The sequence below is a fragment of the Physella acuta genome, unplaced genomic scaffold, assembly GCF_028476545.2.
Source record: "Physella acuta isolate Inbredline_101_S28 unplaced genomic scaffold, ASM2847654v3 ptg000486l, whole genome shotgun sequence".
In the NCBI taxonomy this organism is placed as follows: Eukaryota; Metazoa; Mollusca; class Gastropoda; family Physidae; genus Physella; species Physella acuta.
In genome coordinates, this window is record NW_026732005.1 from 620,001 (window position 1) to 637,623 (window position 17,623).

General features: G+C 39.3%; 1 protein-coding gene across 1 annotated transcript in view; it reads right to left on the reverse strand.

Moving 5' to 3' along the window:
- Positions 1-17,623, reverse strand: part of LOC131944261 (neuronal acetylcholine receptor subunit non-alpha-2-like) — a 91,421-nt gene that overhangs the window by 5,257 nt on the left and 68,541 nt on the right. The window contains exons 2-7 of the mRNA XM_059304811.1: positions 8,755-8,897; positions 7,495-7,539; positions 6,232-6,341; positions 4,708-4,903; positions 3,040-3,151; positions 2,230-2,463 (exon numbers count right to left, since the gene is read on the reverse strand). Of these exons, the coding sequence (XP_059160794.1) occupies positions 2,230-2,463; positions 3,040-3,151; positions 4,708-4,903; positions 6,232-6,341; positions 7,495-7,539; positions 8,755-8,897 (840 nt within the window). The remainder of the gene's footprint in view (positions 1-2,229; positions 2,464-3,039; positions 3,152-4,707; positions 4,904-6,231; positions 6,342-7,494; positions 7,540-8,754; positions 8,898-17,623) is intronic.

The window sequence follows — 17,623 nt, forward strand, 5'->3', positions numbered from 1 at the left end:
TATACGATCACGGCCAGCGCGCTCACATCGATTGGGGCCGAAGTAACTGTGTCTATAAGCCTCCAGTCTTGTCGGTATCTTTAGAAATCATGTCCTCAATTTTATGGTCCTTGGGGCGTAATTAAATTAAGCTAATTACCGTCTCTAATTGCTAGTTTTTATGATTGCATCTGAAATTGTTAGGCGAAAGTAGCCTACATGCCAAATTTCAGATCTATTGAGCAATCAGAAGTGGGTTAATTTTCGATGTCAATTTTAACAACAAACACACGCGAAGCTGAGTTAATAAAAACGTGTTAAAAACGTGTTAAAAATTAAACTCAGCGATGTATAAAAACTCTATGTCTTGATCATCAGTACACTGTCATGTGATTTGTCAACACAGTCCTGCCTTGATCGATGTCTGTGATTTAGTGTTCTGTGTGATTTATTGTTCAGTGTGATTTATTGTTCTGTGTGATTTATTGTTCTGTGTGACTTATTGTTCTGTGTGATTTATTGTTCTGTGTGATTTATTGTTCTGTGTGATTTATTGTTCTGTGTGATTTATTGTTCTGTGTGATTTATTGTTCTGTGTGATTAATTGTTCTGCGTGATTTATTGTTCTGTGTGATTTATTCCTTAATCTCAAGTCACCGAGACTAGATGAATATGATCATCTCACTAGGTCGCCATTTTTATGGTGTAATGAGCCGGATATCGTGATTACACTTCCCAGCCTGCATACATGTACGCATAGATAGCTGCGCATGCGCATGTTAATGACGTCATTTCCGGAATGCATCCTTTTCAAACACGGCCGTTAACAATTATTTCAATTACATGGCTAAATTTCCGCGGAAAATTTTTGCGGATGTTGACATCACGATGTTGACATCACGATGTTGACATCACGATGTTGACATCACGATGTTGACATCACGATGTTGACATCACGATGTTGGGTCGGAAAAATATGGATGTGTGGTGTGTTTTTTTTGCAGAAGGAAACCAATTCATTTTGTCCTTAAATGCGATCTCATTATGACGTGTTTTTCTACGCTCAATTTTCGTCGCATTTTCGTCGTTTTTTTTTTTGTCTTTTTTTTTGTCCAGATGAAGACATGAGAAATGTCGTACAGGATACTCAGGCCGTGTAGGTTAAAAGTCAAGTTTCCCCGTGCCCGGGATGAACTAGATGCATGACAAACTCGCGTGGTGCTGACGTTAGTTTAATTATTAGAAGCGGGTCTGATTGCAATGTCGTCACATTATCAAGGTTAAAGAATGTTATTAGTTAACACAATCATTGAGGTTAAATACTGAGGTTAAGTACCCTAAAATCCGCGTTGAAATGACCCTCTGTTTTTCCCATAAAATACAAAGATTATATAGGGAAATACGACTGGTCAGTTTTGACCCCTTTACGAAGTTTTCCCAGATATGCCGAGTTTTTTGTGACACCCCAAGGCGTTCTCCTACCACCTCACAAAATTTCAAGGTGGGTCGTCGGAGGAAATTTTTTTTCGTAGTAGATCTCATATAAAGAGAATTTCACTCGCGGTCACTTTTTAGCCCTCGTTGAGGGCTTTGAGTGAGACCGACAGGTCTGCCCTACGGCCAAGCCATTTACCTATAAACATGCCAAAAATTAGCCAGATGTAAAGAGGGTAAGTGCCCTAAAATCCGTTTTGAAATGACCCTCTGTTTTTCCCATAAAATACAAAGATTATATAGGGAAATACGACTGGTCAGTTTTGACCCATTTCCCGATTTTTCCCGGACATGGCGAGTTTTTTGTGACACCCCAAGGCGTTCTCCTACCACCTCACAAAATTTCAAGGGGGGTCGTCGGAGGAAATTTTTTTTCGTAATATAGCCCATATAAGGCGCCGGTCAGTCGAGGTCAGTTTTGACCCCCTCTCCGTAGACTTTTCGGCCAACCGTCACCGGCCCTCGTGTTCTATCGCCCCAAGGCACCATCGTGCCAAATTCGACGCGCCTGCGGCGCCGGGAAGTGCCCTATCGGGCACTTGACCACTTTGCTTTATATATATAAGATAATTACATGGCCTAACATTGGCTTACTTACAACGGCTACTGACCTATTGGATTACTTACAACGGCTATTGACCTATTGGATTACTTACAACGGCTACTGACCTATTGGATTACTTACAAAGGCTACTGACCTATTGGATTACTTACAAAGGCTACTGACCTATTGGATTACTTACAAAGGCTACTGACCTAATATCGAGATGCTCTCCGATGTCTTGGGCATGACCTCGCTGATGATGCTGAGGTAGACCGTGAAGGACAGCAGGACAGTGACAGCCAGCGCCATCTTCTCGCCGGAGCTGGCGGGCAGCAGGAAGACAAGCACGTTGAGCAGGGACAGCATGACGACAGGGATGATGGTGTTGAGGACGTAGAAGGTGCGCTTCCTCATCAGCTCGATGATGAACTTCACCCCTGTGTGGGCTGGGGGGAGGGGGTCAAAGGTTGGTGGGTTACGTCATTTTTGTAAAGTGGTGGTACGTGTGATGTATTTAGTAAGTGTAGATAAGGAGGATATAATTGTAGTATATTTAGTAAATGTTGGTGGAGTTGTAGTTAACGTGGTGGTGTGTTATGTAACTGTTGGTGTGGGTTATTACAAGTATAAAGTGATTAGCCACTTTGTGTGTGGGTGGGGGTGGGGGTGTTCCAAGTAGATTTTTCTTTTTAATTGATATGGTTTTGTAACTGTGCCCTAAATAAGTAGGTAAAATGTGGTTTACCTGTGATCTACACACGCAGGTAAAAATATGGTTTACCTGTTGTATACAAGCAGATAAAAATGTGGTTTACCTGTGATATACACAAGCAGGTAAAAATATGGTTTACCTGTTGTATACAAGCAGATAAAAATGTGGTTTACCTGTTATCTATACACGCAGGTAAAATGTGGTTTACCCGGGATATAAAGGCAGGTAAAAATGTGGTTTACCTGTGATATACTGGCAGGTAGAAATATGGTTTACCTGTGATTTACAAGCAGGTAAAAATGTGGTTTACCTGTGCCCACCTTGTAGGTGGAGGGGTAGAAGTAAGGTCTGGCTATGGCTGACTTGATGTCCCACTCGCCGTTAGAGATAGTGGCGTCTAGGCTGACTAGATCTGAACCTGGCTGATGTACAGGTGAGTAACACAGTTTACACACGTTCTATGTACAGGTGAGTGACACAGTTTACACACGTTCATATACAGGTGAGTGACACAGTTTACACATGTTGAATATACAGGTGAGTGACACAGTTTACACACGTTTATATACAGGTGAGTGACACAGTTTACACACGTTCATATACAGGTGAGTGACACAGTTTACACATGTTGAATATACAGGTGAGTGACACAGTTTACACATGTTGAATATACAGGTGAGTGACACAGTTTACACATGTTGAATATACAGGTGAGTGACACAATTTACATACGTTTATATACAGGAGAATGACACAGTTTACATATGTTGCATATACAGGTGAGTGACACAGTTTACACACGTTCATATACAGGTGAGTGACACAGTTTACATATGTTCATATACAGGCGAGTGACACAATTTACATATGTTCATATACAGGTGAGTGACACAGTTTACACATGTTGAATATACAGGTGAGTGACACAGTTTACACATGTTGAATATACAGGTGAGTGACACAGTTTACACACGTTGAATATACAGGTGAGTGACACAGTTTACACACGTTCATATACAGGTTAGTGACACAGTTTACATATGTTCATATACAGGTAAGTGACACAGTTTACACACGTTCATATACAGGTGAGTGACATAGTTTACACATGTTGAATATACAGGTGAGTGACACAGTTTACACATGTTGAATATACAGGTGAGTGACACAGTTTACACATGTTGAATATACAGGCGAGTGACACAATTTACATACGTTCATATACAGGTGAGTGATACAGTTTACACATGTTGAATATACAGGTGAGTGACACAGTTTACACATGTTGAATATACAGGCGAGTGACACAATTTACATATGTTCATATACAGGTGAGTGATACAGTTTACACATGTTGAATATACAGGTGGGTGACACAGTTTACACATGTTGAATATACAGGTAAGTGACACATTTTACACACATTGAATATGGTTTAACCGTCAGTTTACATGTCATGTATCAGTGGTTTAACATATATCTTTGAACATTTAATCTAAAACCCACCTTCTACGCAGTGTAGCGCTATATGTTGTGGGCGTAAATTAAGTTCAATAATTACAGCAAAATAAAAACACTACAAACAAGAAATGGCCTAGCTCTAGAGAGCTAGACTGCTAATACGAAAGTCTCAAGCTCGAGTCTCCAGTCAATGCAGCTCGGACGGTACCTAACTCACGGTAGGAAAATCAAAGGCAGCTGGGTATAATTCTGACACACTACGCCGAAATATCTGAAACAGATGAACTCTACTTCATCTGCATAATGTATCTTGGGGACGAACGGGAAACGATTATGATAAATAATTAATATACAATAAATTGTAGGTCAAGAATTTGAATGTTGTTTGCGATCGCGTATATTGATATTACTCATTATTTCGAGTATTTAATGGTTGTCTGTCAAAGCACATTAACCTCTTAAGTCAGACTCTGTAGTTGAATCAAGTACTCATCTTGTCCAGTACACCAGTACTCACCTGCACGTCCAGGGTTTTGTTGGTATGCATCCAGGTGAGAAATTTGATCTCACACCGCTGGTAATCGAAGGGGTACTTGCCGATGTTGACCTCGCAAATGGTCTTGGTCAGGATCCCAGGCTCCCAGGATATGTGGCCATCGTCCTTGATGCTCACCAGGATGGAGTCACTTCCGATCTCGGCGAAGTTCTGAGCACTGCGGGAAATGACGCGATTGTGACGTGGGCGCTCAGGCGTGATGAGGGTGGAGTGGAGCGGGTGACACGTGACATTGTGTGATGGAGTCGGGTAATAAAGTCTGGGACCTAGACGCTGCTTTAATTCGATTCCAGACCGTTATTGACCTACTTTATTTTGTTTCGTTTTCTTTCAATTTTAAACACTTTAAAAAAACTTGCATCAATGATATTGCATTTTCTATTACTGTTTAGAAAAATTCAGTTGAAATATATTGTAACTACGTCAACCTCTATTGTGGGTCTGTAAGCAAAAGAAAATGTTTTGTGCACTGTTGCAAGCAGCTCAGTTGCGCAGAAATCAATTAGTGACACGTCAAAACCTGGACGTGACGGGACACACGTGACAGCGGGAATAAAGACGTCAGGTATCTTTACTTAATCCAGACAGACAGATAGATAGACAGACAGACAACATTTCTTTTTACAGACAGACGATTTGTCCCAAGAGGGAGAGAAAGGGTGGTGATCTAGTGTATGCGATGTATGCTGACAATACAAACTGAACATACAAACTGAATATACAAACATAACATACAAACAGGACATACAAACCCAACGTACAAACAGAACATACAAACTGAACACACCAGACACAGAAATTCACTAACATATGTATTTTCCAACAGGATGTTCGGATACCATACAAGCCATTGGCCAGACAGGAATGTGGTCGCTATGACAAATAGTCAGACACATGGCCAGTCAGGCAAGTGGCCAGACAGACAATGGCCAGATATCAAGTGACCAGACAAACAGACAAACAGACAGACACCGACGTACGTGTTCTTTACCAGAATGTCCGGCAACCAGAGAAACTAACAAACAAACAGACATACAAACAAACAAACAAACAGACAGACAACGTACGTGTTCTCCACCAAGATGTCCGGCAACCAGACAGACAGATAGACAAACAGACAGTCACACAAACAGACAGACAAACAAACAGACAAACAAACAGACAGATACCGACGTACGTGTTCTCCGCCAGAATATCCGGCAACCAGACGGACAGACAAACAAACAAACAAACAGACAGACAAACAAACAGACAGACAGACAACGTACGTGTTCTCCACCAAGATGTCCGACAACCAGACAGACAAACAAACAAACAGACAAACAAACAAACAGACAGACAACGTACGTGTTCTTCACCAGAATGTCCGGCAACCAGACAGACAAACAAACAAACAGACAGACAACGTACGTGTTCTCCACCAGAATGTCCGGCAACCAGACAAACAAACAAACAAACAAACAAACAAACAGACAGACAACGTACGTGTTCTCCACCAAGATGTCCGGCAACCACACGGCGCTCTGGCTGACTATGATCTCCTCCACACCGCCGTAGTCGCTCTTGTTCCAGCGGAGAAACTCGTCCTCCCAGTTCTGTTACAGGGGTCATAATGTTTAGAGGGGTCGTAGTGATGATAGGGGTCATAGTGATGATAGGGGTCATAGTGATGATAGGGGTCATAGTGATGATAGGGGTCATAGTGATGATAGGGGTCATAGTGATTAGAGGGGTCATAGTGATGATAGGGGTCATAGTGATTAGAGGGGTCATAGTGATGATAGGGGTCATAGTGATTAGAGGGGTCATAGTGATGATAGGGGTCATAGTGATTAGAGGGGTCATAGTGATGATAGGGGTCATAGTGATTAGAGGGGTCATAGTGATGATAGGGGTCATAGTGATTAGAGGGGTCATAGTGATGATAGGGGTCATAGTGATTAGAGGGGTCATAGTGATGATAGGGGTCATAGTGATTAGAGGGGTCATAGTGATGATAGGGGTAATAGCTATTATAAGGGTCATAACTATTATTGGGGTCATAGTAATTATAGGGGTCATTGCAACTATAGGGGGTCTTAGTAGTTGTTGGGGTCGTTTCAAGTATAGGGCTCATAGCAATTATATGGGTCATAGCAAATATTGGGGTCATAGGAATTATAGGAGTCATAGCAAATATAAGGGTTATCTTAATTATAGGGTTCATAGGTACCAAACTAACCCACTCTAAAAACTCGCACACCGATCAGAAACCATTTTTTTAACCTAGACTGTATGTAGGCCAACTGATTTCATTGTGCATACATTAACGTGCTTAATAATCTACTGGCGCCAGGAATGTATCAGTTGAAATATTATACATAACCTACGTTATTCACTGCTAGAGGTTAGCCAAAATGGCTAATGCCCATACGCCGAAGACACAAAAGGGCAAACCCGAGTAGGAGTTGTACGAACGCCCGCTAAACATATAACACCTATCCATTTTTTTCTGGCACATTTATGCGACAATAGCGAGAATATTTTGGCTAAAAATTTACCTAAAATAAATTTCGAATTCGTAAATTCAGACATCTTAGAGAAGTATGCTTGCATGATTATTGGCATAATTAATACAAGCATCTTTTATATCTTATACTTGCATGATTATTGGCATAATTAATACAAGCATCTTTTTTATCTTGTATTAAAATCAGCTTATCTAAAGAAATCATGAATTCTTAAAAGTTAGGAGGTATCGATACTCACAACGTTCAGCCACCCGCTTGTTGTGAGTACTTGATTCTTCATGTCCTGAAAAGTAATCGATACCATCTTTAGAAACAGACTATGCGATGCCAAGTTTTTCTATAGCTTAAGAAGTACATCGTTGTCTTCAATAAATTATGAGTTGTTTCCAAATGGGATCGATTTGAGATGCAACACATTTTTTTTTCAAACTTTAAAAGATGTTAACATTGTTGAACCCACGCACAAGATTCGGTCAATTACTTTTTTTTAAAGAATTTTTCTGTAGACTGAGGAACATTTCTCTTACAAATATATTTTTTGTGTGTACTAAAGTGAGGCGATTTGGTTTTTTCTTTCAAATGTTTGAATGGTTTGGTTGGTAGGTCTTGAAGTATGGAATGGCTGACATCCAAGCAAAAATGTGGACTGTGTCACTTGCTGTAAGATGTTGTATGACGTAAAGATATGAGGATAGGCCTTAAAATATGGTTGTTTTCAAATTTAGGTGTTCGGAAACTTGGTAGCATCAAACAGATGTAAAAAATAAAAAAAATATGACCTAGACACACAGTATGTCATATAAAAACTTTTTAATTGAAACAACTCTCAATTTTTTCTTTCTTATGTTGAAATTAAGGGCTTTACATACAGTCTCAGCACACAGGGTTTTACATACAGTCTAACCACAAATACAAGCAATTGACGGACAGGCAAAACGTGAAGAGGTGACATATAACCAACACGATCGTTTTTTGAAACACGAACAATGGTAGTGTGATAGAGCCGGCAGTCTGACATAAAATGAAGAACCGGAATGAGCCGGAAGAACCGGACTAGAGAGCCGGCTGTTTGAAATGGAATAATGAACAGGCACTGGAGCATTGAATAGAGTAGTTATTTGAGCAGACAAGGTTATGAATATAATAGAGTAAGTTTATTAATTAATGACACTATGATCAACAGAACAACAGCTTGACCAAACATTGATAGTATGACAAATAACTTGTCAGTCTGACAAAAGACATGACAGTCTGACGTACCAGATCGTGTATCATGAGCAGGAACAATGACAGTCTGACAAAAGACATGACAGTCTGTCATGACAGTCTGACATGGCAGTCTGACATGACAGTCTGACAAAACACATGACAGTCTGACATACCAGATCATGTATCATGAGCAGGAACAATGACAGTCTGACAAAAGACATGACAGTCTGACAAAAGACATGACAGTCTGACATGACAGTCTAACAAAAGATATGACAGTCTGACATACCAGATCATGTATCATGAGCAGGAACAACGACAGCTTGACATGGACTGCGTGGTTCTGCTGGTAGACAGGGGGGATCACTCGCTTGTAGTTGCTGAACAGGTCAGCGTGCAATCTGGCAACATCGTCCACAGTGGCGCTGTAACCTGCCAGATAAAACAGACGGTAACTTGCCAGATAAACCAGACGGTAACTTGCCAGATAAACCAGACGGTAACTTGCCAGATAAACCAGACGGTAACTTGCCAGATAAACCAGACGGTAACTTGCCAGATAAACCAGACGTTAACGTGCCAGATAAACCAGACGGTAACCCGCCAGATAAACCAGACGGTAACCTGCCAGATAAACCAGACGGTAACTTGCCAGATAAACCAGACAGTAAATTGCCAGATAAACCAGATATTAACTTGCCAGATAAACCAAACGGTAACCTGCCAGATAAACCAAACGTTAACTTGCCAGATAAACCAGATGTTAACTTGCCAGATAAACCAGATGTTAACTTGCCAGATAAACCAGATGTTAACTTGCCAGATAAACCAAACGGTAACTTGCCAGATAAACCAGACGTTAACCTGCCAGATAAACCAAACGGTAACCTGCCAAATAAGCCAAACGTTAACTTGCCAGATAAACCAACGGTAAGTTGCCAGATAAACCAAACGGTAAATTGCCAGATAAAACAAACGGTAACTTGCCAGATAAACCAGACGTTAACTTGCCAGATAAGCCAAACGTTAACTTGCCAGATAAACCAAACGGTAACTTGCCAGATAAACCAGACGGTAACTTGCCAGATAAACCAGACGTTAACTTGCCAGATAAACCAGACGTTAACTTACCAGATAAACCAGACGGTAACTTGCCAGATAAAACAGACGGTAACTTGCCAGATAAACCAGACGTTAACTTGCCAGATAAACCAGACGTTAACTTACCAGATAAACCAGACGGTAACTTGCCAGATAAAACAGACGGTAACTTACCAGATAAACCAGACGGTAACTTGCCAGATAAAACAGACGGTAACTTGCCAGATATACCAGACGGTAACTTGCCAGATAAACCAGACGGTAACTTGCCAGATAAACCAGACGTTAACTTGCCAGATAAACCAGACGGTAACTTGCCAGATAAACCAGACGTAGGCTTGCCAGGTTTAGGCATATATGTAGCCTTTGTTGCTTTGCATGACCGTTGAAGATGAAAGTACTTTATAAAAATTCGGCTTGTTTTGATTTGACTTAAACCTGTAATTAATTTGGAATTGTTACTTTCATTCACACCTCAGTCAAATATGTTTGGGTTAGGACTAGTGAAGTGTTAGTGTTGTAAGCTGTGTAATGTATACCGTTGTTTAAGACTACGATTGAGGTTATGATCATGTTTTAATGTAGTGTTATGTTTTAGATGAATTTTAACACATATTTATCATAATTTTTTCTCGATCGTGCCCAAGATACACAAGGACAAATGAAGTAGAGTTCATCTGCTTCTGTAACCCCTGTAAACATTGGGAATAAAGCACCATGCTAAACCGCCTTAGTTTCCCTAATTTGAGTCAGGTACCTATCTGAGCTGGGTGGACTCGATGAGACACATTACTGTAAAAATAATTTTATTAGTAAAACTTACAAGCAATACTTTTTAAATATTTAGTGTTGGGGGGTGTGAAAAACCATAGCGAGAGAATAATGTTTTAGTCTTGGTGGGAATAGAAACGTTGCAACAATAGTATTGGAGGGAGGAAAAAAGAATAGCTATAGAATAACGTCAGACTAAGCTATAACATTTTATTTTTATTTTATTTAGCCCATTGGAAAAAATGTGCTAAACCTGTCTTAGACCACTAGCAACCAGCCACAACAACCGTCAATCACGCCATCTATCCATGCATGAACCAACTCCATCCACGAAATATCCAGCATTCACCCACACGAGCCTCCCCACAATCCTACACAATCCCACACAATCCCACACAAACCCGCACAAGCCCACACAATCACACACAAGCCCACACAATCACACACAAGCCCACACAATCACACACAAGCCCACACAATCACACACAAGCCCACACAATCACACACACTCACACACACTCACACACAATCCAACACAATCCCACACAATCCCACACAATCCCACACAAGCCCACACAAACCCACAAAATCCCACACAAACCCACAAAATCCCACATAATCCCACACAACCCCACACAAGCCCACACAATGACTGACACTTCCGTCGGGTCATTCAATTCTCAATGGCGTCCAACAATTGCACAACTTAGCACTGCTGGGAAATTTGAAATCTTCACAACGTGGGGTAATAAAATCCGTCTAGTGAGGATCCTCTGGGAGTTAAATGTGGGATATCATTGTTTAGAATGTTCCAGACTGTTTAGAGATATGGCACCATGCTGGGTGTAAACTGGTGTTTTAGTCACGATATTTTTAGATGCGAGAGTGAACTGTTGGGGGAACACATTAACTTAGAAGTTGAAAGTGACAATATAGCTGAATAACTAAGGGTTATGAGGTCAAAACATGAATGTATCTTATTATTGAAAAAAAAGGTTTTATTTAAAAGCTGGAAGAGGCAATCGACACCATGGGTTGTTAACTATGGGGTGTGGGTTCGAAACTAGCATGTACCCTATAAATAAAAAAAAAAAGATTTATTTAGAAACTGGATTACAGCAGCTTGGTTAATTCAAATCCTATATTTGCCCTAGAACTAGAACAGCCCGGTATGAAGGTTTAACCAGTGTTTGACAACAGAGGTGACACTGTCAGTCATGATAACAGAGGCGATACTGTCAGATGTGACAACAGAGGCGATACGGCAAGAGAGAGAGTATGACAACATGACTATTAGTGATGCTTAAACAAACTAACTACACAGTATACGATAAAGAACTTCTAAATGTATTCACTTTTTAAATTTTTTATTCGTTTTGAACATTTTGTAACACTAGGTAGTAGATAGACATTTTCAATAATACGTGGGGTATGGGTGGGTCGGTCGTTTAACACGTTAAACCCCCTTTATGCACCCTCAAACTCATGTGTTGTGTTTAGCTAAAGCTTTAAACACCGTGTTGAACACAGCATCACTTTAAGCCCCACCCACTGCAAACACCAAGCTCTATAAACCTATGACATGCAAACTTTTCTTGACATTTGGGAAATTCCCGGTGTATAGCGGTCAGACAACGTAAAAACATATTGACATAAAAAACTGAATTATGAAGTAATGGTTCCAAAAGCAGAAGTCACGTGATGTTTTATCAAACATATCTGGCCAGATTTCAGCAACATTAGAGGCCAGCTAGCTCTCACACGTCTATATGGCGGTTTGTACATTCAGGCATGAGGATAGCATCTTCAGCTGGATGTTCAAGTTAATTAGCTGATCAATTAGCTGATTAATCTGAAAGGGGATTTAGTGTAAGTCGGGCATGGCGCAGTTGTAGAAAATATAGGGCAGGTTTGTTTATATGGGGAACGGGACGGATCTTATCTTTCATGTAACCAAGACATTACACGTAAAATATAAACATTTTCGATCTAAACTTTATACACATTCAAGATAATACTGCTGTAGATTAATGTAACAAAAGGAAATCTGTAAACAAAATACTCTGTAAAGACCAATTCGGGTTTATAAATAAGATGATGTTCAGAGAAGTTGATTTTAAATTATTCTATTTTGTAAGAACTGAACATAAATCAAGATCTAATGAATCTTACAATTTTTCGTTTTCGCTCAATTATCTTTTCTCTATTTTATAAAAACATTTTATTTTTATTTAAATGTTTTGTTAAGTTTTTTTTTAATTCTTTATACATAAAGGAAAATTTTAATGACATTTTAAACTAGTTAAATAAAAACTGATAATACAACTGAACTACTGAAGTCAAGAAATTTTTCACTATAAAATTGGATTCAAATGTTACCCATAAGCTATCATCAAGCACTAATATGACTTGCTATTGGTTAAAAATGAAAGATAGTGTCTACATAACTAACATAACAGTGAGTTCAATATCAGGCAGCATTAAGTACACAAAGGTAAAAATTTATTTTCAACTCACAAAACCATTTTATTAGAAATATTTTCCAGACAAGAATCGAACATAGGCACGCCTTGTTAAATATTACTATCGAGCCATCATGAACTCGAACACAAACTTCAACCATTGCACTTTTTTGCGTTAACCTATTTAAATCCCTAATTAAATCTTGGGCTTCAAGTTTTATGATTACTTCATGTCCAGCATAAACATAAACTAAAGCCATCACAGAATAAATTTGTCAAAGTAAAAACAAAAAGATGAAAAAAAAACTATGTATGACGTCAAATATATTGATTAATGATGGTAAAACAAAAAGTATATGTGTGACGTCAAATATTGATGATGTGGAAAAAAAAATTATGGCAATGCTAAATCTGATGATAATGAAAATAAATACAATGTATCGACGGTAATAAAAAGTAGGATGAAACAGAAACAAAAGGAACTGTGTGAGCGATTACCTGGCGGATAGATCGATACCTCCATGCTGCCTTGATCACGATCTCCGCTGAACTGTACCGTCGCCGCGGAACAATCGCATCCACATAAAAACAGTAATCGAATACACCAGGACAGAATGTTTTTTCCGTTCCTGCTGCGGGCGCGCCCGACGGAGGGCACCAAAGGGAGGGAGCACGTCGTCACGGTGTTGTCACGCACACACAAACACACACACGGACAGACATTTTTTTTTGTTGGAATTAGAAAAATGAAGTAAGATCAATAAATCACAACTTAATTCCATACGGACAAGACGAGGCAACAATTAATGTTTATGGGTGAAGGCTTAATGGAACTTTTATTTTTAGAACACCCCCAACCCCCTTCCAACAACCCCACCACTTTCTCTATCAGTTGTAAATTATCATGGACGGAAGCGACAATTTCAGCAAATAACATACCCGGGATATTCTGCGTTTAAATCTTACCGTCCGGAAACCCAGACAGACGCCGCTTACAGCGAGGCCAAATTTAAGGAAATAAGCAGAGCCAAATCTGGCCATAAGAAACTTGCTTCAAGGTGGCCAATTTTTAAAATTAAAATCTGGGCTTTTAAACTATTTTTTTACAAGCTTTTATTTAACTCACTTCCTCTGTCTGTCGTAAGTCTGTCTAGACGGAAACGCAGGAGTGAAAATTCGGAAACTTCTACTTGACCGATACGATTCACACTTGGCACGTGGGTCAAGACATGAAGACAATGCAATCTGAAACTAAATTTGACTTAATTGGATGCCTAATTAATTTTTTATGAATTAATTAAAATTTGGACCGAATTAGTAGGCATGTCTAGCCAACCACACCACACGCGTCATCACCTTCAATAGCTGCGCCATCACGTAATGGCTGCGTTCAAAAACCATTGCGCGCCTACTGAACGTGATGTTCAGTAGGCGCGCAATGGTTTTTAGTCACGTAACTCTATTGTAAATAAAACATGTAAAGTACTGAAAAAAAAATTCATAAAAAACGTTTTAATAACAAGCTTTTATGTAATGATGCACTAAAAAGTAGAAAATAAATTATAGACTACTATTTAAATAACTATAAAGAAAAGCGTGGGTGTCTTCCTTAACATTAGTAAAGGTATCCAATAGATACTAAAGTGACCCACGCTTTTCTTTATAGTTATTTAAATAGTAGTCTATAATTTATTTTCTACTTTTTAGTGCATCATTACATAAAAGCTTGTTATTAAAACGTTTTTTATGAATTTTTTTAAATAATTAAGATGCATGTAAATACTGCTGATACATGAAGAAAATCAATGAATGTGAACTTGTTAGCGTGGGACAAAATTACAAGTTCTAATTATCCTGAGCTAATTAGTATCAAAAGGAGAGCCACGCCCACAAGATGAAAGGATGAGATGTTGATGGCTTTGATCTGGCAGGATGGGACAACACACGCGGTAGACATGTCTTATACATGTGCCACACATGTCTGTATACATGTGCCACATATGTCTGTATACATGTGCCACACATGTCTGTATACATGTGCCACACATGTCGGTACACATGTGCCACACATCTCTGTATACATGTGCCACACATGTCTGTATACATGTGCCACACATGTCGGTACACATGTGCCACACATCTTTGTACATGTGTCCAACAGACTCTAGACATGTCTGTATACATAAAACGCAAACGCTGCCGGCAGGAACAAATTCCTCCACCGGTCTGATCTGCCGGCAAGAACATCAGATCTGCCGGCAAGAACAAATTCCTCTACCGGTCAGATCTGCGATGACCGGAAGCCCCAGAGGGAAGTTGTCCAGACTTTGATTACCTCCCTTCATCAAGATAAAGAGTGTGGCCTGGCTGACACATTTGGTCTTTAGATGTTGGAGTGGGTGTTACCACAATCAACAATCGCCACAGCGGTCATTGGTCACTGACAGACCAATCATAGACATGTGAGTGTGAACTCTTTCACAAATCCATCACGGAAAAATGATTAACAATACGGAAATAGCTTTTTTTTTTCTTCTTAATAGTAAAATGTTGAGAATGCTTAAATATAAAGTTGATCTAAACTACTATTAAAATTCTTTCTGTTAAGTACACATTTTTTATAATGATGATAGCAAAAAATGGAAAAACCCATAATGAATAAGCATAATTACAGATTAACCAAATCTATTGACCAATTAAAAAAAATAAACGTTTCGATTATTTATTGTGTTGATCGCGTTTAATTAATACGATTATACTTCTGACTAATATATGGAATACAGTCCACCAGAAAAGTCATAACATTATTGCACCAGACTTTGTTTAAGTAATAACACATATTTATATACACAAACACCATCTCTTTCATATACTGATATCAAGAACCTTATGAACTCTACTTTATCTGCTCTATGGATCGTTAGGCCTGAAAGGGGAACCTAACTTTTTGCTATACTCAAGGAAAGGTTTTAGTAAAAGAACGGATTTATGATTAAAAATTGATTCATTTTTATTATAACCCTAACTTTAAATTTTGTTCTAGCATACATTTTTCTATCGATTTTTACAAATCTAAGGTTATGAAGTGTCGTATTTACTGTAATCAGATTTAGTTAAACAAAAATTAATTTTAGAGAAAGAAATACGGCGAAACAAGCATCAGAAATGGAAGTAGTTAAAACTGGTGTATTTTAGAGAGTGCGGAATGTACTTAAGCGAAAAGTTCATATTTGAAGAATCTCGGGAAACAAACAGAAAACACGCCAGATAATCCGGTTAACAAAATGTTTACACACAACATCATCACAACAATCCAGGGGAAACAATCCACGGGCGATCGTCCACGGGCGACAATCCAGGAGCTGAAAGAGAACACGAGCCGGCAAGTTTTCGACACTTTATACAAAATTATTCACTAAACGGAGAAAAAATCGGATATTAAACCCGACTTCATCAACATAAAGCGGCAAAAAAGTTTCAGGAACATGATAGTAATCAGACCAAGTGAAATATCGAAATCGTCCGCGTGAGGTCGGATCGATTCCACCCATAGCCAGAAGGCACCGAGTTGTTAAAGATATTAAATTTGAACCAACCAAAGTATTTAGTTGATAATTATATACAATAACCATATTGTCTGGCTGTCTAATTATTTTGTGGTAAATATAAACTATAATTACACTAATTTTTATTCTTTTAATGAGAGACGGCTGAGGTATTTCATTTCGCAATACAACTCTAAGTACAGCTAGGGTTTCAATGCTTTGACAAAAGTGGTTGGGGTGGGGGTGGTGTGGTCGGGAGGTGGGGGTGGGGTGGGAGGGGTATGTCGTCCCCGGCTGAAGCAAACTTAGCTACGCCACAAGCTATAAGTGCTAATGAGAGAAATTAAAACGCAGTGTAAGATTAATAAGTAAATCAATACACCATAAAATTTTGGAATAATCGAATACTTGTTTATAACAACAGGGACGGTAACCGAGTACCAACTGCCGCAAGCTAAATCCTGTCAAAAACACAAAGTCTGATTAGCATAGTGTCTGTTCAATCCGATACTGTCCAGCCTATATATCCGGGCAATTCGATTCTGTCAAGTAAGATACGATACTGGTGGGTGTTTAAAGTTGTGCCGGTAGGAAATATTAATGGTCAGTTGGGGAAGGGTGTGTGATATATTGTGGTCAGTAGGGGTGGGATGCTGGGGGGGGGGGGGGGTTACACGAGGTACAATTAGATGGTGATGTGTATCTAATGGAGGTCAGCGGCGTGGTAGTTAAACGCTGGTGTAATAATGCTGGGTTTGGGGAGGGGGTGGGTGTGGGTGAGTTGGTATTTGTGTAGGATAGTTCTGATTTTGTGTGGTTATTGTGTGGATGTTTATGTGTGTGTTGTCTAGTTATATATGTGCGATCAATATGTGGAAGTTTATGTGCGTGTAGAATGTTTCTTTATGTGTGCAATTAATGGGTTTGCGTGTAGACTAATTATGTGTGTGTTATGATTGTGTGGAAGTTTATGTGTGTGTAGGCGAGTTATCTGTGTGTGTAATCAATGTGTGGACTTTCATGTGTGTGTAGAATATTTCTCTATGTTGTCTAGTTCTGTGTGTGTGATGATTGTGTGGGTGTGTAAGTGTGCGTAGTTCTCTGTGTGTGCCATCAATGTGTGGATGTTTCTTTGTAACGAGTAACGAATCATCATTGTGTACATGTTGTCGTAGTTTGTGTCGTTATTGATGTGATGACGTTGGCAATGGTCTCTACTGTCATGGCTTTTTAATATTTCTATAACGACGTTGTGTGATAGGTATCTTAGTTTGTGATG